This window comes from Rhododendron vialii, chromosome 6a (assembly GCF_030253575.1).
Source record: "Rhododendron vialii isolate Sample 1 chromosome 6a, ASM3025357v1".
NCBI classification, from domain to species: Eukaryota; Viridiplantae; Streptophyta; class Magnoliopsida; order Ericales; family Ericaceae; genus Rhododendron; species Rhododendron vialii.
In genome coordinates this window covers 35,631,969-35,653,428 of record NC_080562.1, presented here as the reverse complement: position 1 = coordinate 35,653,428, position 21,460 = coordinate 35,631,969, and the positions used below count along the sequence as shown (strand labels likewise).

Here is a 21,460-nt window from a genome sequence, read left to right as displayed (position 1 = left end):
CAAGGGATATCTATCAATATATTATAGAAATGTAGTTGAAGCTTCCAAACTTTAAATGAAGAGAGAGAAATGTGGAGAAGTGGTGGAGAGAGAGAGAGAGAGGGGGGAACGTGGGAGATGGAGAGAGAGGGAGAGACTTTAAGGGTTGAATATGGAGAAAAAATTATTCTATATACTTGGAATATCATCACGTGGTACTCCAAAATTATTTTTTACACACATGTGTCTTTTAATGCATAGAATGAGTCCCGTGCTAGCATACATCAAACACGGGACCGGGAAAAAATATGAAATTATATTTTTTATCAACTAGCGTTGTACTCATTCGATACACGTGAACCAAAAACCACTAATATTATACTCCTATGCAAATGTGTTTTACCTTCAAAAGCATCCAAATTTTCTAGATACGTGGTATCCCAAATTCATTTTTCACCGCACATATTTTTTAATGCATAGAATGAGAACAATGCTAGTGTGTATCGAATTTGGGATCGGAAAAAATATTAAAATATCTTTTTATTAACTAACTTTATGCCCGTTCGATACATGAGGCCGAAAAAACCAATGCGGTTTTCTTTATCCTGTGCAACGAACGGACACAAACGCTAGTAACTAATTTATACACGAGTTTACTGGATTGAGTGGTAGTACTAGTATTAATTAAGACATTATGTGAAGTGCATTGTGTTGGGAAAACGAATCCCCAAGACCTAGTAATGACGAGTACAGATTGGACAACAAAAATACTGCAAAAACCCTACAAGGCGGAATTAGGGTTTTACCACAACTCCTGCGTCACGAACGCTGGTTGAACTTGTTACAGCACATCTTGCCGTATTCCCCACACGTCTAGAACACGAACTTAGTGTGGACTCTTTCGTGATCTGTTTGCTCTCTCTAAGCCTACCTCTATTTATTGAATAATAGAAAAACATCCAATCTGACCTAGAGAACATAACATGTATATATAGAGATACGATAGGGACATAAAGAGTAATAAGTCTGGGCTCTCAGTGTAAATAAGAAAACTTAATCCACCATGATTCTATTTCTTATTTCACTAATTATAATTCACCCCATTACAGAATTATAATTGCACTCTTGTCCTTATCTCAATTATATTACGAGCTCCATGATATTAAATATTTATTAATCTCCCTACGTTAAGATTACAGATACCCGCTGATTAAAATAAATTACTAACACATTGAACAGAGGATAGAAGATAGAGAGGCAGCCGTTCAAGTTTCCAAGGTTCAAGTTTTCAAGGTCGTTACTTGACTAATTACTCGAAAGAGGGGATATTAATGTGATGGTGGTGAACAATATTTACAGTGAAAATTGAAGTTTTAATGGTCGTGTAGTGGATATTAATTTTTTGTTCTGTTTTATTTTGCGGAACCAATCTCACCAATCACAACTTTAGGTCGCGTGGCCATACGGTAACTGCGGCCCTTTTAGTATAGAGACATTCCGCACAAACTTTCGTTTGCAACAAGAGTGGCCCGATGAATTTTCGCTCTTAGGACTTGGCCAGCTAGTCTTGTAGCTAGTTTTGTGTTTTGGGAAAGATACGGAAGAATTTTCGCACAAAATCTTATCATCAACAATGTGGTGATGAATAAAGTAATTGTTCTCTATGAGCTCACATGTTCAAATACCATCGAGGCTTACATTTCAAATTTCTGGACCGCTGAAAGATTCGCTAGCACGCAAGCTAGCACGGACATCCGACTATAAAAACAAAACAAAAAAAACAATGTGGTGTTGCCACATTTCAAATTATGATCAACAACGACAGAGGTTTTGTGAGAGTTTCATGCTATTTGTGAGACTCGCATTACTCTGTTTTCTAGTGGAAGATTAAAATATATTGGTCTAATTTACTTTTGTTATGAATTTTTTTTGAAAAATGATATGGCACTCTAAAAATTGATGGAAAGTGACTTTGGAATCACACTGATTTTGAAGTGCCTCTATCAATTTTAGTGCTAATATCATTTTCCTTTTCTTTATAATAACCATAGTTGAGGTGGTTTGATACACTTGGTTAGGGTTTCGATCACCTCACCTCAAGAGTACTTTTATCCTCCAAATCCCAACAAACCTCAACCATTTTAGGTCTAGATTGGAATTGTTTAGAGTAGTTGTTCCTAAAAAAAATACACTCTCTTTGAATTACATTTGAGATTACTAATCCACATCCCACCACCTCCTTAATAATCATATGCAACCCAACTCACTCCTTGCCAATCCCACCTGAGCCCTGCTATGGAAACACTATTTTGGTGTACATCAAATGTTCACTGCATTTTATGTATGCATTTGGTGGGACCTACTTTGAAATTCCACAAAAATGATTTGAGCTATTCTACTCTCTTTAAAAAAAATTTAAGGGTCCCCTATAAAAAAAAAAAATTTAGTTTAGTCAAATGTCGGTAAGACCGATTCTTTGCTCAAATTAATGTCAGCAAATTGGGTATAGAATCGATCAACTTTTTACCGCTATCCGATTAAGCTGATTTTTTTGTGTAGATCCTTAAAAAGTGTTTGAAACGAATTTTACATAGATCCTTAAAAAAGTATTTCAAATGAATAAAGCGGCTCCAATCATTTGTGTGAGACCCCGAGGTGGATTCCACAAAATGCAGTGTACATTTGGTGTACACCACCACCACCATTGTCACGATCGATCACTAGCACGAGCATTTCTTGAAAAATGGTACTTTGGAAAGCTAAATTTTTCCTACGAATTAATTTGTTGGTTTGGTCGAAACAAACAGAGCGTGCTTAACACGAATGTTAGGGTGGAAACGGAGGAATTACGGTAACGAAGAGGTTGGAGAAGAAGAAGAAAGGGAGGAAGTGCCACCGGTGCATGACCATGGAATTGAGGATAGTGTTGTGCAGTGGTGTGCGCAACATCGTGTTGTACACCTCCGAGCCATCAGACCGTGCATCTAACGGCTATGATCCGACGACTCGGATCTCATCTCAGCAACCAATGATTCAATTGTTAATTTCCGATATGAGATCCGAGCCATCGGATGTGCGATCCAACGACTCAGAGGTGCACAGCACCAACCCGAAGTCCATGACAATGTTGGAGATGGAAGAGAGAAAAAGACAATCCCTCGGAAGCATTTGTTGTCACAACCACAATAACATAATGGCAAACAAAGTCACCAGTAGAAGAGGATCATCTCGATTTGTTTGGTCGAGTTTTGAGGGACATCTTGGGGGTAACGAGTTAAGAGATCAGAAAGAGAAATGAGAAATAAAAATAGAAGAAAAAATTTATTAAGAACCGTGCGCAGAGAAATGGGTTTGTTTTAGAGGCCCAAATCAAAAGCAGAGGACAAATATGTTATAAACTAACAAGAGTAAGCCGAATTGATTTTTGTTAAAGATCAGGTACAGAATTAGTGCTATTCATAAAAACACAAAAGTGTTTTCACAATTCCAACATTTAGTCAATTTCAGAAGATGCAAGTACCGACACTTTCACTTCCCAGTTTTAGTACACCATAGCAAGAGCTAAATTTTAGATTCATCGATTTTTGGATGAATTCTATTAATTAGGTCTTTTGCATCATCCGAATTTTCGCTCTTAATCCTTCACAAAAATATTTAGTCTAAATATATATATGCTAAATGCATTAGAATCAGTGCTACGAGTAGAGATGTGTCTAGAGACTCTAGAGTCATCCGATGCACATAAAATCCACACACGTTAATTAGGCGGCTACAAACATGTTTAGAAGTTAGAATCTATACCGAAATATATGCATCTCATCTATTTTCCACATATACGTGGTATAAGCATAATTACTACAAACATGGAGATCCCAACAGCAACAATTATACCTCCCAGTCCGATGTGACCAGTAGCACATTCCTCTATCTTATGGTCATGCTCGTTATTCTCTTGCAGTTGATCACCAGTGTTTTCCATGTTGATTTTACCTCCCAATCCCACTTCGCCAATAGCACATTCATTTATTTCATTGTCATGCTCGTTATTCTTTTGCAGCTGATCGCCAGTGTTTTCCATGTCGATTTTACCTCCTAATCCCACGTCATTATTCTTTTCTAGCTGATCACAAGTGTTTTCCATGTGGATTCCCAATCCCATGTCACCACTAGCACATTCATTGATTTCATGCTCATGCTCATGCTCATTAATCTTTTGCCGCTGATCATCAGCGTTGTCCTTGTGGATTACACCTCCCAATCCCTTGTCGCCACTAGCACATTCATGAGCTACTTCACGGTCATGCTCCTTATTCTTTTGCGGCTGATCACCAGTGTTATCCATGTGAAGTGAGAACTTGGATGTAAAGCACTCAAACCCGAGAAGGAACGTCTTGTTGCAGTTGATATCACCTCCTCTCTTGTTGTGGTAACCTGGATAATCTCCCTTCTCAAACCTCGCTTTCTCTTTCAGACTGAAACCTGATTCAGCTCCAAGTTTCTCCAATTCCCATGTGTTGTAAGGATAGTCATCCCTGTGGGTGACATGGACTTCACCACCTTCCTTCACCAGCATCTCTCTGGCATTCTTGAAGAAACCCCTCAACAGCTCCTTGTGCATCCTGCATGCGTAAATTTTCAATCGCCCCAATTGAATCATTACAGCATCATAGTGTTTGCAGATCGAAATGCTACAATAAACACTTCATATTTCAATTTACCGTATAATTGTATGGAAACTTAAACATTGTACCGTAAATTGTATGGAAACTTATACATTGTAGTACTTACTCGATTAGCTCTTCATCTTTTTCGCAGTAGCCATAAAAATGGCCAGCATGAGGGAAGTTAAAAACTACAACATCAAATTTCATGTGTTTTAGTGTGTGATGGCAGCTCATATTATGGACATCAACTTTATGCAAAACTAGACATCCCAATCTCTCCAATTTCTCCAAGTGCTCTTCACTGCTCCAGTGCTTATCTACTAGCAAACCTGAGAATAATTACATGAAAGATATATTATATGTGCTGCATGCAAAATGGAATCAGAACATTCGATTAAGTCTTGTTTGGGGAACTATCATTCTGTCTACTAGTTTTTATTAGGTTAAAATTCCAAAAGAACTTAAGTTAGCAACCAAACATTAGAATAAGTTGAAAAAAATATTTACCCCGTACTTAGAATTTCATCTACTAGAAGCCGGTTTCACTCTGAGCTTGTGAAAAAAAAAAAGTAATCGTACGTGGTCCCGGCCATTAGACGAAAAAAGAGACAAGGGATCATTCAACATTCTCTAAGAAATAAGTATGTACGGCCATTTTGTTTAGTCGTATTCTTTTCTATTTTACGCGAACCCTAACAAACTTAAACATAGCCCATACAATCGTAACTCGTAAGTGGATCATCCGTTATTCCGAACTACCAAAAAAAGAAAAAAAGAAAGAAAGAAAGGTAAGTGGATCACTCACGTTCGGATTGAAGGGAAGTGGCAACCATATTACGACCAGAGCCAAAAGCTTTGGCTAAACATGCTGAAAATGAAAAGTCCCCTTCCCCCACTAAAAGTATCTTCTGGGCACTGTTGTAGTGTTTTATCCATCTCACTTTCTTCTTATTACTAGTACTCATCTCTCTCTCTCTTTCTCTCTCTCTCTCTCTCTATGATTTACCCTTTTGACTGATTTATATAGGAGTGAACTGGATTAAGAGGTAGTTACTTTTTGTACTAATTAATTAAGACACTACGTCACTATCTGAAGTGCATGGAACAGAGGATAGAAGATAGAGAGGCAGCCGTTCAAATTTCCAAAGTTCAAGTTTTCAATGGTCGTCACTTGACTTGATACTCCAAAAGAGGGGATATTAAAGTGGTGGTGGTGAACAATATGTGTGGTGGTGGAAATTGAAGTTTCAATTAATGGTTGTGTCATGGATTTTCATTTTTCATTTTTTTCGATCACGCCGAACCAATCTCACAAATCGCGACTTTAGATCGCATGGTCACACCGTAACCAAGGCCCTTTTGGCAGAGAGATATTTGAATTTTCACACAAATATTTTGAACAATGTGATACTGCTTCAAGAATGGCTGGGTTTGGATTAAAAATTTTAAATGACTTTTTTTTGTTTTTATTTAAAAAAAATCGTATTTGTTAATTTTGCGTCAAACTTTTGAGACTATTGATTCCTCTCGTCAAGAGGAATCGGAAAAGTAAAAAAAAATTGATCAAGGCTCATAACTTTTTTAACAAAAATATGTCAAAAAGACTTTTTGACTTATTTGACTTATTTTTGTCTTTATTCGAAAAATTATGAGTTTCGATCATAATTTTTTACTTTTTCGATTTTTCTCTCTCTGGGATGAATCAATAAATTACAAAATTTTACGCAAAACAAATAAATGCAAAAAACAAATAAATAAAGATAACCAAAAAAAAATCACTTAAACTTTTTAATCCAAACCCACCCATCTACTTCACGCTTGCACGAGTCAAATATAGTAATACTATTAGAGCATCTCCAACCCATGCTCTATTCCTCTATTTGAGAGTATGAAACTCCTCCAACCCATCCTCTCAAGCCTCCTCTATTTGAGAGGATGTGATTTTGATCCTCCATATTTAGAGTATTAGAGAAAATATGGAGGATCTCCTCTAAAATCACTTTATGAATAAATAGAGGGTTTGTGGTTGGAGTAAATAGGAATAGTAATTTTCTCTAAAATCACTTTATGAATAAAATAGAGTATTTTGATACTCTTAAATAGAGTATTGGATTGGAGATGCTCTTAAGAAAGAAAAAAGGAAAAAAAAGAAGAGAGATATCCCAAGGACGTTAGATTAGATTTGTTGGTGGTAGGTTAGTCCTTCACATAATTGATTAGGATTTGATTCTTGAGATTAGACCGTAAGATAAGAAGGTAGTAATTTGTTGTGAATTTTTTAGTCGGGCTACTCTTTGACCGAACCGAAAAAGAAATTAGTTAAGGTGCGTGTAAACTTATTCGAACACGATAAAAACAAGAGAGAGAGAGAGAGAGTGTTGTCACTGTGGTGTCACTATCCATCCCGATGCTGTACCACTCCATGAATCGACACGCGGCGGGTCGACCACCAACTGGCGCCACGTGTTCATCACGAGGGACTCGCCCTCCCCACGCCTTCTCTGTGCCTTTCTTTTTCCCCACTGCCACTTACACCTTCAATCGCAACACCAGAATCGGATCGACATTATAATGCCCTCCATGTATATACTACTAGACATACAATATTAAACCCAAAAAAGAGATCCCAGATTTCCACAACGAAGTACTTACTTTCCCTTTTTACTTCCTCTTCCTCCGCCTCCGGCTGTAGTTTAACTAAAACCATTTATTTACCCAGAAGAAAGGAGGGGACTGGGAGGATATATACAATGAAGGTTCCAACAGGGTTCATAGCCACGCTCTGGAGCTTCCTGTCCTTTCTTCCTTTCTTCTTCTTGCTCCTCCTCCTCGGCCTTCTCAAAGGTACATAGTTCTATATATATGCACATATGTATTCAAATGTAACCCACTCTTTTGTCATTTCATAGTGTTTATGTGCGTACCCTTCAGCTTTATATCGTCTTTCCATTTGGGTATATAGGTTATTGGCCGGTTAGGGGTCATTCCACTAGTTCTAAAAATCATTCCTACAAGTCAAACATTACATAAAGCCAAAGGGAAAGAAGTGGGTAGCAGAACTTGTATAGGTGGAATGCGGAGTCCTTTGGAAGCTTAACCCATCAATGGAAAGTCTTTTTTTGTTTTTTGATCCTTTAGAACTTGGGTTTGTCCGAGAACAATGGGAAGTCAAAATGTTACTCCAGTACGGTGGGTTTGTGAACTTATGCAGATTGCATCAAAAAACTTGACTTCTTTGTGTTAATTAACTGAAGCGTTTATAAACACCCATTTTGTGTGGTGTGTGTCCATTTGAGATGGGGATGTATGTTGGAAATCTTTTATACGTCAGAATTGGTGATTTGGGTTTGTGTTTTGCTGGAAAAGGGGTGATCATGGCTCCAGTGGTGGGAAGCATTATTGGGTTTGGAAATTCAGCAGTGATTATTGGGCTTTGGCCAGCACACTTCATCTGGACCTGCTACTGTGTGGCAAAGTATGCTTCCATTTCCCTTACCCCTATGCCCGTTTGTACATAGCTCTTAACATATACTATAATCAAGTACTGTTCTGTTCTTATGCTCTGTGTTTCTCACTTTCTCCTCTTCCATTTGTCCCCTTTGTGCACAAAATGTATTTCAGAACCAAAAGGCTTGGACTGATCTTGAAGATTTTGTCACTGTTGTTGCTGCCAGTGCCTTTAGTCCTTTGGCCGATCGTCGGAATAGTTTGTAGCTTTTTGGGTGGCATTGCATATGGGTTCTTTGCTCCTCTACTTGCAACTTTTGAGGCTGTTGGAGAGAGTGTCACCGATAAGTTCTTCCATTGCTTTGTTGTGAGTCACTCTACTTTCACTACTTTGTCTTAACTTTCTTCTTGAGTTATGTTCTGTTTGATACGTTGAAGTAAATTTCTGCTTAACGCCCTAGTTTAAAGACATTGCTGAACGCGCATCATTACCTTGTTTGAATTGTTTAATGGACATAGAATTGAGGATAACCAGCTCTAGTATCTTCTTCCCTCAGAGATTTTTTTCCTCTCTTTCTCGGCGAAAGTCAGTATTGTTAATTTAAGTTGGTGAGGTTTGAACCCAGTCAAATCCATGGAAGTACATGGTGCGTACCACTCCACTTGCTCCCTCCTCTATATAATTGCACCTTTTTGTATTCTAGCTTCACTATTTCTACTTTTTGTCTGCACTAATAGTTTTTCCTGATAAATCCTTATGTTCAAATAATCTGAAGGTTGTTGGCCTGATACTACTTACTATTACCAAACTTTTTCCACCAATATCCAAAATTATAATTCTGTATTCAATTTATTTCCTAGCTCCTATGAAGCACGGATACTCTATTTTGGCCTCCGTATCACGTATCCGTATCGGATACCGATACCCTCAGATACTCTCCGGATACGTATCCTATACGCTTTGTAAAGTATCCTGCTTTTAGAATTATTTTTGGGTATCCCGATACGTTTCAGATACGCGCGAATACTCTCGGATTTGTATCCGATACATTTTGGATACGCCGGATACGTGTCGGATACGCTCGGATATGTTTCGGATACGCACGAGGGTAAATATGTTATTACTTAAAATATATGAGTTAAAATTGCAAGTAGGACTATATTTTTCTTTTTTCCCCACCAATCGACACCAGAAACACACCAACAATATCCTCTCTCGACAACCTTGTAAGTCTCTCATCTCTCATCTCTCTCTCTCTCTCTCTCTCTCTCTCTCTCTCTCTCTCTCTCTCTCTCTCTCATTGTGTGTATGTAAATATATATAACTATATTGATACAATTATATATATAGAACTATACGTGAATATATCGCTCTCAGTAGGTGAAATGGTGAACTTGTGTAATGAAAAACCTAAATCATTAATGAAATTTTAGGAATTAAAAATTATATATAATATATTTTTAATTTACTTTTATATTCAACGTATCATATCCTTCTTTTTGGAAAAATCACGTATTTGCGTATCCGTATCATATCCGTATCATGTATCCGTATCCGTATCTGTGCTTCTTAGCCTAGCTCGGATGGTTTCAAAACCCCATAATTATGACTACTTCGTGCTAATCTGTCATCCAACAGATGTTACATGGACTCGGCTACTGGTGTTGGGTGTACATATGTAATATTGATTTCGGTTTTATGGAGACGTCAACGTGCCATAAATATAATATTGATTTGGTCATATCTTCCTTCTATTTTTCAAGATAAATGGGTTTTACAAGGTTCCTTATGGCATTAGTTAATAGCCAATGGTAGTTCATGGTAAATTCAAAGTAGAAAATATGCCTTAATAGGGGATTTCCATTTAAACATGTTAGACATGGATCCCATACCCTGTTTTTTACCGGATGGAAAAAAAAAAAAAAGGATCACCCTCACTTCACCAAATGTAAACACCCTTAATTATCTCTTCTAAATGTACCAAGGCAAGGAGCACCCGCCACACTTGGATAATGGGATGTTTGACTTGTGTAGACTAGTGATAGATATAAACACTGTTGAACATTTGAAAATAAATGAATTGTTTTGGAAACTATGAATAGTTTACCGTGTTCCAGTTCCCTTGAATGCGTAAGTAAAGGAGTCTGACATTTAGGCGCATCCCGGAACCAAATGCTTCTTGTACCTTGGCCTTTAATTACCCCCAAGGGCTCTTTCCATCCAACTTTTAGACCAACCCAAGTAACTTTCTGTTGGTATTCTCTGTTTCTAACTCGTGTATTGCATAAAGTACAGGATGGAATTTGGTCCACAATCGAGTCAAGCTTCACGGTGGTATGGGATTTTACCGATATCTGCTTCCACTCATATTTCTCCTTCATGGATGAGCTGAGTGAGGAGATGCCTGCGGACCAGAATCCTATTGACATAAAGTAAAAGTTTCCATTCAATGTTTCAGACACAATGACAAATGGTTGTAGATATGGACTTAATTTATTTCTTGTTTTGTTTCGTTAGGCTATTAAAAGTGCCGAACTGTTTGTTGGTTATCCTTCTTGGCATCCTAGTGGATGTGCCTTTGATTACGGCTGTTGCTATTTGGAAAAGCCCTTGCATGCTGTTTAAAGGGTGGAAGAGGATGTTTGAAGACTTAATTGGAAGAGAAGGTCCGTTTCTGGAGACAGTATGCGTCCCATTTGCTGCTCTTGCAATAATCTTATGGCCACTGGCCGTAGTGGGAGCTGTGATAAGTGCTTTCTTTGCCAGCTTCTTTCTCGTTCTATACAGTGCAGTGGTTGTCCATCAGGTCTGCATTTCTGACTTCTTTGCAACTGACTTTTATGACTTTCAAGGTAGTAGCTAAAGTCTGATATAAATTTTCCAGGAAGACTCATTTCTGATGGGACTTGCATACGTCATGGCTGTAATTTCTCTTTTTGACGAATATACAAATGATTTACTGTACTTGAGAGAGGGGTCCTGCTTTCCCAGGTACGATGTAGGATTATGGATTCTATGCTGTATAACTTGGGCATAATATGTGGTCTTTGAAACCTAAGCTATTTGCTGTATATCATTCCATGTTTAAGCCAGGTCAATAACCTATGTTACATGGACGTGGTGCGAATGTCATGTATGCATGTGGGAGTGTGGGATTCTTCTAATTTCCATCTCAAGGCCACGGACATGCCACCTTGTTATATTTCTTTTTTGTTATCTAGGATAAATACAAGGTGCCTTGGGGATTTCATCATAATGTAGGAGTTCCATGCTAATTTCGAATGACAAAATATGCTCTCTAGGCTAATGTCTGTTGACAGTCTGACTGTCCAAAAGGGGTCCTTTATACAGTTCGAAGAGCCCTTCTAACGTAGTTATGAACAAGTATTTATTTTGTATTCGACGATTTTGATTTGGAGAAAACATTTCGGCAGTCAGGCCAAGATACCGTCGGCACATAAGCCGTGGCGGCGGCATTGACAGAAAAGAGTCAATTGACAGTGTTAGAAATGGTCAGCAGAATTGGAGAGAAGGATCATACAATTCAAAGCTGGTTTCAGAACGATCATGGACATTAAAGTGGGCTATGCAACAGAACACCCCTATACAGGTTCGGGATACATTTTATGTGATTGCTAACAAAAACTGTTTTATGGATTGTGGGATCATTGTTACAAGTGGCAGATATGGGATTGGCTGTTCAAATCATGCGAGGTGAATGGGAGGATACTACTCCGTGAGGGTCTAATTGATGTCAAAGACTTGGAGGAATGCGTTCTACAGGGAAATTATAAGAAGTTAGGTATTAAACTACCTGCATGGTCCATTCTACAGTGTCTTTTGGCTTCAGCGAAGTCAGATTCGTCAGGGTTGGTGATCTGTACGTTCCTGTTCAGGCTCATTATTTTGATGATGTATGTTAAATAGACCACAAGATTATATTTTCCTCTTGGATTTTTTAGCTGATGACGTTGAGTTGACGAGAAGTAACTGGCCAAACGACAAAGTGTTTGAGTGGTTCATTGGGCCACTCTTGATAATGAAAGAGCAAATAAAAGGACTTCAATTACATGAAAATGAGGAGATCTGCCTGAAGAACCTTATTATGCAGTGCAAGAATGATAAACCAGAAGAGTGGGATGACACTGGTTTTCCATCCAGTGACAATGTCAGAAGAGCTCAGTTGCAAGCAATTATTAGAAGGTGAGTAAATTTCTAATATTTACTGGAAACACAAAATAATGAGGCTTAGAACCGAGAAAGATAGATCCTTAATGAGCCAATTCGGGTGAAGGAGATTATATATTTAGCATTAGGCTTGTTTACATCCTGATATCACTTACCAGAGGGAAGAACATGGAACATGTCAGCCATGAAGTAGATTATACGTGAATATCCACTAGATATGAATTTGCAGTTCTTAAAGTTATTGAAACGTAATATTTATAGTGTCTGTGATAGGCTGCAGGGAATTGTTGGTTCCATGTCCCGGATGCCAACCTTCAGACGACGGTTCCAGAATTTGGTGAAGGTGTTGTGCATAGAAGCTATTCAGACAGGTGTTTTAGCAAATGATATGGGAGAGAGACTGAAAACCAGATATGGTGGCAAAAACTTCCCTGGAGGTGGCAGTGGGAAAAGTAAGGACGCAACAGCAGAGATAAGCGAGCATTATGCGGATGATGGGAATATTGTGTGATGATAGTGTGACTGTGTGAGAAGAATTTTCCATGATATGTAATTGAGCCTTTTGGTGAACTGTTTCTGAATCCCCTTTTGCATTCTAAATCAAAAGATCCTCGTCATCGACCAGTCTGTCATTTGGGGAACATTTCTATAAATGAGTTCAATATATACTTGTAACAGACGGAACGTTGTGATATACGTTTGCTGTGGCCTGTGGGATACCAGTGCTCAAAAAGGCCGCCTTGGGTGATTATTTTGCATAGTGATAAGTGCAATCATTTGTAGAACCGACTTTACCTTGGCTTGAATTATTTTACCCCGTGTCTGCTGTTGGAGAAAAAGACTGCATTTTAATTGCATTTCTGAAAGAATGGAGTTTTCCCAGTGCAATGACTCAGTAGCCTTTGTTTCAACATGCATTATGGTTGTGTGAGTTGGTTATGTAAATTGAAATGCAAATCTTGTATTGTTACCAGCAATATGATTGTCTGCAGTTCAGTCACCCCATTCTTTGGTTGCGGCGCACTCAAACTCGAGTATGCAGTGATTCTCTGTGCGCACTCAAACTAGATTATGCAGTGATTTTCTGTGCACAAGAATCTGTTTACTGCAAGAGTTGGAAGAGTTGGTACATCGGCTCCCACCTTACTTGTAAAGTGGTAGATTTTCGGGAATCAATCCCGGGCTTGAATGTTAGGCAGGTTGCCACCTTACTAGTAAAGTGGTACATTTTTGTGAATCAAAATCGTGCTTGAATGGTAGGCGGGATTAGCTGTCTAATTCCCTGAAAATCGGTATACGAGGTATCCTCCACTCCATGACTACGAAGTTGAAAAACAGACCCATTGGCTCGTAAAATGTTGAATGGCTTGAAAAACTATAATGATTTGAGGACAAACTTCACGTCCATGCAGTGGCAGAGCCACCTTAGGTTCACCAGGAGACGGGTCCCACTGCAATTTTTTTTTTTTTTCAGTTTTTTTTTTATAGTTTAAGTTTTACTTTAATCAAACAATATTGTTTTTATATGGTTGAGCCAACTAACTAATACAGTTACATGCATATCAAGAAATTTTGTCAAATAACTGAAAATGAGGTGAAATATATTTTATATAGAGTCGCACTTCAATAATCAAAGCCAATTGTTGATGGATTTAGACAACCCCATCTACACGAAAACTAAATAGAATAAAAACACCCTTTGTTCTAGTCCAGATTTTGCTCCTTTACTTTTTATGTTCAAAGCCCTAGAATTGCCTAGGCAATTTTCGCATTGAAATCACTGTACCAATCCAACCTCTGAGCTACCAGACTAGAAGGCTGAAAACTGAAAACGGTTGGGCATAAGGAACCACCTCGATCAAAGAGAGTATATATAGTTAGAAGACGAAAATCGAAAACCTGTTGAATGTTTTCCTATTTTAAGCCCTTCTTTTTAGGGAATCTGTTGCCCACAGCCTCAAGGTGGAGATTTTTCCTCAACAGAAACAAAAGGAAAATAATGTTAGAATCTCTTTCTTTTCCCTAGACTAAATTTCTGAACCATCTTTCTCTGGTGAATTCCACAACCCTTTCAAATCATTCTCTGGTGAATTCCACAACCCTTTCAAATCATTTTCCCCACGAAATCACCACTTTTCTACCTTCAAAAGAATACCCAACATCGCCGTCGATGCAGTATTGTGGCTCCAGATCTCGACATCGGAACCATTTTTCTCCCCTACTAGCTTTGATTTCAAGGTAATTTGCATCTTATCAAATGCTCAATGAAGAATGCATATCAGTACCCTAACTGTGTAAGAAACACAAAACATTGCAACGATGGCTTATAGACTCTCTTCCTCGAAAGCCCAATCATTCTCCTACTCCGAACAACCTTTAGCAGAAAGATTAACAGACGATCCGGTAACACACAAAACAGCACAAAGCACGGTCATCTGCGTCTACCGGGCCCACATCGGGGGTTACTGGCGCAACGTGACAGTTTTATGGTGCAAGAACCTTATGAATCATTCCATCACAATTTCTTTTGATAGCATAGACAGTGAACACAATCAATCTTGCAAGATTGACTTCAAGCCTTGGCACTTTTGGAGTAAAAAGGGGTTCAAGCCCTTTGATGTCGACGGAAACCAAGTTGATATTTATTGGGACTTGCGATCAGCAAAATTCTCCGGTGGGCCTGAGCCATGCTCGGATTTCTACGTTGCCCTAGTTTCTGAGGAAGAGGTGGTGTTGCTTTTAGGGGATTACAAGAAGAAGGCTTATAAGAGAACCAAGTCAAGACCAGCCCTAGTTGAAGCCCTAATGTTTTACAAGAAGGAACATGTGTTCAACAAGAAAAGTTTCTCCACACGCGCCAAGTTTGACCAGAGGAAAGAGGATCACGATATAGTTGTGGAGAGCTCGACGGCAGGGGCCAGAGACCCGGAAATGTGGATTAGCATAGATGGTATCGTGGTGATCCACATTCAGAACTTGCAATGGAAATTCAGGGGAAATCAGACGATCTTGGTAAATAAATCACCGGTTCAAGTTTTCTGGGACGTACACGCTTGGCTATTTTGCACACCTGGCTCAGGCCATGGTTTGTTCATTTTCAAGCCGGGTGCACCGGAATCAGATAGCGACAAAGAGGATGAAAGCAGCTGTGGTGTTGGTGGTGATGGAGAGAGTGACGATTGTAGTAGTAGCAATAGCAGGTATTACTCGACTCTAAGTCATTCAAAAGCATCTGAGTTTTGCCTTTTTTTGTATGCATGGAAGCTTGAATGATTCTGTCTCCTCATTTGGAAAATGGTTAAAAAGAGATTGCAAGAAATTGCATCAATGTCATTGGGCTCGGTGTGGAACAAACAATTGGGACAGTAGAAGAGTGTGGGGTGACTGGTCCATTTTGATCTGGTTCAAACCCAGGAATGTTGGGTGCATTATTCCAATCAGGATGCAAGAACTAAGGAAGCAACATGGATGATTTACCAGTGTAGATATCAAAATTTTGAGATACTGCACCATGTTCAATGTGTAATAAAAAAAAAGTGTTGTAGTACAATCATATAGAAACACCTAATAGAAATCCAACCAGCCTTCAGATTCTCTTCATTTTTTATTTTTTATTTTTGATAAGTAGATTCTCTTCTTCCTCTCCTGTTTTTGGTGCACAGCCTAGAATTCAGCTTTGAGCTAAAGAAATTGGACAAAAGTTTTTGCAGCAAAATAGTCAAGGTTCATACAGGGCCAAAGGAATAATCAGACATCTAAAGCATGTATGGATTGATAATGTAAAACTGCCAAGAAATAGTAATTCCAGATGCCATTAACCACACTCACTTTTAAAACAAGCCAGTTCAAACAAGGCATTCACATAGATCAAGGAAGTGACCAAAAAACAAGGAGGGCAAAATATAGGACAAGCCAGAAGTCTACGTCACCTCCCAAAACATCTTAGTATCGAAGATGCAAGGGTTGAGGAAAGAAACTTCAATCCAACAGATCCTCCAGGGAAGTAGGAAATCGCATAGTATGACAGGGCAAGGACCTATCGAGATAGAGTGGCAACAATTTAAACAAAGCAATGTCACAGAAAATACAATTAAGATGTTTAAAAAGATATGAAGAATCAGCACATTTGAGAATGCATCATCATAGCTTTTCAACAGGAAAAAGAGGGCATGAACTATGAACCATCATAGCAATAACCACGTTGCATATCTTTTCCAACCCCTGGGGTTTAACTCCCACCCATGTGCTATTAGTTATTGTCTTGGGCCAATCCATAGAGGGTTTTGGCCTAGCTTTCATTGGGACCCCCAGTAGTGGACAGTGGAATTGGTCCTGCGGACTAGTCAGTCCATTGATCCGGATAACGTGTCATCAAAAACAAAATATGTGTATCTTTACCGAAGTGTTCTAAGATTAGAGCTAGCCTATGCCCATACAGCCATACAATCTGCTTTACTTACAGCATCACTGAATCCTCGTTTCTTCACCTTAAAAGAACAGTAGGGAACTTTTCAACAAAGTGTGGATACTATTTGTGCTTTGCATGTTCAATGAACATTTGAAGAATCTAACTTCTGATAAGACCAAATGCAACGCAACTAATTAAAAGGAATACAAAGAAATGATTAAGAGAATGCTAATTAACATCAATGACAAGATCATATCCAAAAATTTCCATGTCTTCAAGGTTTGTGTTCATTAATTTCAAACCTGACTTCAAGTTCTCATGGCACCACTGAGAAAAAATGGAAACTGACAAGCTATATTGCTACAGTGTTTGAGAACAATTGCTTGCATAATTAGTTTTGTGCGAATAATTCCACTAAAATTATTTGATGTAGTTGTGTCTAACACATGTTGTCTAGAAGGAGGCACATTATTTGCAAGAGCGCATAAGGTTTTGGCCAGGTTCGGAATTATCAACTTAGCCAAGCCTCAGGCTTTTAGACACACTGAAGAACCCATCTGGAACCAGATCAGGTTGGTATCTATCCAGATTTCTTTGGCAAAGACATTCTACAGATTATGAAACAAAGTGCTGGTAGAGACCAGAGACAAGTAATGCGTACTGTAAAAGAGGGATTGGTACCTGTAGCACAGAGAAGAGCACGGAAAGGATATAGCTGTGAAGCACCATGGAAACATAAATTGTACCCACCATTGTGCCAATGAATCCCAATGTAAAAGGAAGCCTCTGGAGATGGAGAAAGAAAGAAACATAAAATGAGTGAAAAGCAAGAAAATGATAGATAGTCTAAACGCGAAGAAAAAAAAAGGATGAATTAAATTTCTCAAAACAGCAGAACCAACAATATAAGGTTATTCATTTCTGTACAAGAAAAGCATACTACTAAACAAGCAAAATGTAAAGCATAGCTGTGATACCTCCGTGGATGACATGTGTTGAAGCTGATTCTTAGGACCTTTGAGGGCAAAGAATGAGCCAATAATCAAGGCGCAACCAATAGTAAAGCAGAGTGCGAATTTTTGAGGCATTAGAACCATGACAGGAAGGAACATGGTGAAGGCTATGAAGATAAAGAACACTCCAGTGGCAAGGAGTAAACCAAAGTACACCAGAGATTTTCCAGATGGGACATTGCTGGTGGCAGACTGTAAACTCCCTGGTAGATCCCTCACTCCTTTTGAAACCCTATAGACAAAGTCCAATGAGTTGTATTTACTGATTTCCTATTTATGACGTTAGAAAAACAATTTATTGCCAGTACATGAATACTCACCTGTAAATTAGCAAAATAAAATATAGCAAAAACAGACCTCACAAATTCATCACACTACCGAGCTTATTGATGAAAACAATGATTTTCCAAACCAAGCCTTAACTCCTTCTCAATTAGGGTCAGCTAAGTCAATCCGTTTTCTCCGTTGAGCTCCGTCAAGGACATTGTATTCCGTAGTATCAAAGAACCCAGTTCTTTTTTATCTACCACCTCTAAGGCCAATTTTGATCTACACCTCACCTTAGACTTAGTGATGCCAAGTACCATATGCTGTCACCACATCACACCTCTTGATTACCACATCGACCGATCTACAATCATGTCTAAACCACCTTAATCTATTTTCTTTCATTTCACCTTCTTTTATCAGTGCTACCCCCACCATTCTGCAAAGGTTTTCGTTTCTAATTCTATCTCACGAAATCTTAACACACATCCATCTCAAGTTGTCAACATTCTCACAATTTTCCTACAAATATTCATTTTCCACGTCTTAGAAACTCTCAACATTTACCCGTACTTCCCTGAAAGAGCCCACAACATAGAATGGTTATCAGCATAAAAGTTTCATTGTGCATCAGATCATCAAAACATTTCCCGTTAGCTATTCAAAGCCATTCAGCTACTTTACAACTTCCTAACGAACTAACAGCCATTTTTTCTCATTCAAGCTCAAATTTCCATAAGCACCCCTAGGCCCTAAGCAGAATATATGCTATCAATAATTTCTAAATACAATCTCCTCACATTCACATACATAAACAGCGAAATTAAGACCTAAATTTTGCATAATTCGATGGCAATTTCAATAAATGAGCAAGGGTGACAAACGGGGTTAAATGGGCCCACTAGTGGACGGTGGGATTGGTCCCCGGGACTTAAATAATACATTTTTCCAAGAAAAATTTGAACTTTTCTCATGAATTTAAAAGAATTTATTGATATCTAGTAAATAGTTGAAAACTTGAATATTTCTTCAAAAATTTATCATTTTAATTTCTTGTTTGCAGACTGGACAAACAATTTGGGACGGAGGGAATATCTAAAAAACCTCAAGTCCTTTTGAACTACAGCCTGTAGGGCCAATTTTAGTTTACCTTCTCCTGTTACTACCATATAATTCATCATACGAACCCATATCACTCCTCTTGACTACCGCATCAACCAATCTATGATAGACATGTTCAAACCACCTCAATCCATCTTGTCTCTATCTTATCCTCTATCGGTGCTACTCCGGCCATTTCACAAAAGTTTTCATTTCTAATTCTATCTCAACAATCATTTGATGTTCCTACTTCAAACAGTTTCCACATCATAGAAACCCTCAACATTTACAGTATAGGGAATGGGTATCAGCATAATCGTTTCATTCTGCATATCAGATCAGCAAAACTTTTGCCAAAAGCTATTCACAAAAAAAAAAAATTGATTCCAATACTACACAACGTTCTAACAAAATAACAGCCAAATTTCCTCGTACAAGCCCATAACTCTCCATAGCCATCCACAAGTAGAATATGCTATCCATAAACACTAAATACAATCTCATCACATCCACATACAGAAATCAGAAACAGTAAAAGTGAGACCTAATTTCACCAATTTCAATGGCAATTTCAATAACTAAGCAAGTAAGGGTGACAACAGGGCCAAATGGGCTCTGCTAGTGGACGGTGGTATTGGTCCCGGGATCACCCATTTCTGTCTTTTCTTTGTCCCTTTTTTGTCTTTGCTTTTTTCGTTCTTCTCAATAGCCCTTTTCATGTCATGGACTCATGGCTTCCCGAAACGAAACTCTATGTTTCAATTGTGCGGATATATAATGTGCAAAAACAATAGGGTTTCCGTAAGGTTTCGCAATTACTCGAAGCACACGTCTGGTCACGAACGAATACAAAAACTAAAAAAAGAAAAGAAAATGGGGGTTGAAAAACGGGGTTTGTGCTTACACGTTGAAAGTGCCGGAGACCTTATCGCTGGCGGTAGTGACGGCGGCCTCGAGATCGAAGCCTAGGGCTGATTCTGATTCTTGTGACTCTTTCGACGCAGCGTAAGCGTTCCAATCGGCGAGCAAAGACGGCGACGTTTTCTGCAGATCGTTCCTGCCGTTGCTGCTGCTACTGGGGCCGCCGGCGAACCATGCTTGGGCGGTTTTCTGCATGGTTTTATAGGGTTTTGGAAGGAGACAGAGAGAGAGAGATGAGCGTGAGGAGTGAGAGAGAGGGAGTATAGAGGATGGTTCGAATTTGTCAGCAGCCAAATCTCAGACTCTTTTCTCTCTCTCTCTGACTGTAAGAAGGTTCATTTTGACTGGAGATCTGATGCGTCTCTTTTGGTGGGTTGTATGGAATTTGTTTGTCGCAAAAATGAAGGAAGAAGAGAAAAATAGTCGACGGAAGAATACGGAGTTGAATTTTGTTCATCCTCGCCTCAATATGTTGCTATTGGTTGAAATGATGTTGCTCTCGTCATAAAGTGATATCGTGTTTATAAAAAATGTGTATTGCATGATAAGCAATTAAGCATGATATGTGATATCGTGTTTATCAAAAATGTGTATTGCATGATAAGCAATTAAGCATGATATCACTTTATGGTGGATCCACGCCATTTCAACCAATAAAATGAATGATAATATTCATCATCATTTAAGGAGGGGAGCAAAATTACACTCATATGTGGAGAAATTTTTTTTCTTTAAAAAAATAAGAGCACTGTATTTTGAAAACTTTTCTAATTTTTGTTTTTACGGTCTTGCTAATCTCTACCCACTAGACGAAGGATAATAAGTATATAATGACAAATAAATTTGGATATTAATAAACATTTCACGAATATCAATATATTTTTTATGAGTATCAATACGCTTTTTATCCTTTATTCTACGCTTAATGGGCTAAGGTTAGCATTTTTCTTCTTTTCAAATCAAACCAAGGAAGAGCCGATCAAAAAACAAAAACTTGAAAAACAGGAATCATTCAACCAAATTTAATTACGTCGTCCAACCAATAGAAACTTTTGTTACTGGTGAAAGTCAATCAATATTTATGTAACTAACCTAAATATTTACGAGTACTAATCAAACTGATTATTTTAAACAATTAAAAATACTATAATATGTTTCCAAAATTGTAGGAGTATTCATAACTACTCTGAAATAGGGGTAAGAAAATGATGTGTGAACTTCGAAGTTCTTAACTAAAACAGTGCATTATTTCACTTTTTTTTGTCTTATGCATTATAGTTACAAAATATATGTAACAATTTTTGCGATAAGTTTTTATTAAAAAAAGAAGAAGAAAGAAATAGTATTCCTATAACAAAATAAATACTAGCACTCCCTCTGCCCGCAATTGCTAGTTCCTTTCTAGTATTTCAGATCTCTCCAAAGAATTGTCTATATTCTTTATATATGATATTTTTTATATGTAATATCA

The 21,460-nt window shown here is 38.2% G+C and overlaps 4 protein-coding genes across 5 annotated transcripts; 2 read left to right on the top strand and 2 right to left on the bottom strand.

Moving 5' to 3' along the window:
* Positions 1 to 3,799: 3,799 nt before the first annotated feature.
* LOC131328686 (uncharacterized) lies at positions 3,800 to 5,438 on the bottom strand. The gene is made up of 2 exons (XM_058361600.1): positions 4,768 to 5,438; positions 3,800 to 4,598 (listed from the first exon to the last, which is right to left on the bottom strand). Exons 1-2 carry the CDS (start codon positions 4,875 to 4,877, stop codon positions 3,800 to 3,802), a joined length of 909 nt encoding a protein of 302 aa, XP_058217583.1. The 5' UTR covers positions 4,878 to 5,438.
* Positions 5,439 to 7,173: 1,735 nt separating this feature from the next.
* LOC131330166 (uncharacterized membrane protein At3g27390) lies at positions 7,174 to 13,162 on the top strand. 2 transcript variants are annotated; one of them, XM_058363660.1, is made up of 10 exons: positions 7,174 to 7,487; positions 8,010 to 8,118; positions 8,265 to 8,457; positions 10,387 to 10,523; positions 10,609 to 10,897; positions 10,976 to 11,082; positions 11,530 to 11,701; positions 11,776 to 11,971; positions 12,054 to 12,294; positions 12,560 to 13,162. In XM_058363660.1, the coding sequence occupies exons 1-10, from the start codon at positions 7,394 to 7,396 to the stop codon at positions 12,618 to 12,620; spliced, it is 1,599 nt and encodes a 532-aa protein (XP_058219643.1). In that variant the 5' UTR covers positions 7,174 to 7,393; the 3' UTR covers positions 12,621 to 13,162. The 2 variants fall into 2 exon arrangements, with proteins under 2 accessions (XP_058219643.1, XP_058219642.1); XM_058363659.1 differs by having other exon boundaries at positions 7,177 to 7,487; positions 12,553 to 13,162.
* Positions 13,163 to 13,741: 579 nt separating this feature from the next.
* Positions 13,742 to 16,021, top strand: LOC131329800 (uncharacterized). Its single transcript, XM_058363171.1, has one exon. The coding sequence runs from the start codon at positions 14,599 to 14,601 to the stop codon at positions 15,550 to 15,552; it is 954 nt and encodes a 317-aa protein (XP_058219154.1). The 5' UTR covers positions 13,742 to 14,598; the 3' UTR covers positions 15,553 to 16,021.
* Positions 16,022 to 16,023: 2 nt separating this feature from the next.
* LOC131329801 (protein transport protein SFT2-like) lies at positions 16,024 to 20,449 on the bottom strand. The gene is made up of 4 exons (XM_058363172.1): positions 19,973 to 20,449; positions 17,665 to 17,932; positions 17,369 to 17,473; positions 16,024 to 16,315 (listed from the first exon to the last, which is right to left on the bottom strand). Exons 1-4 carry the CDS (start codon positions 20,182 to 20,184, stop codon positions 16,205 to 16,207), a joined length of 696 nt encoding a protein of 231 aa, XP_058219155.1. The 5' UTR covers positions 20,185 to 20,449; the 3' UTR covers positions 16,024 to 16,204.
* Positions 20,450 to 21,460: the final 1,011 nt, after the last annotated feature.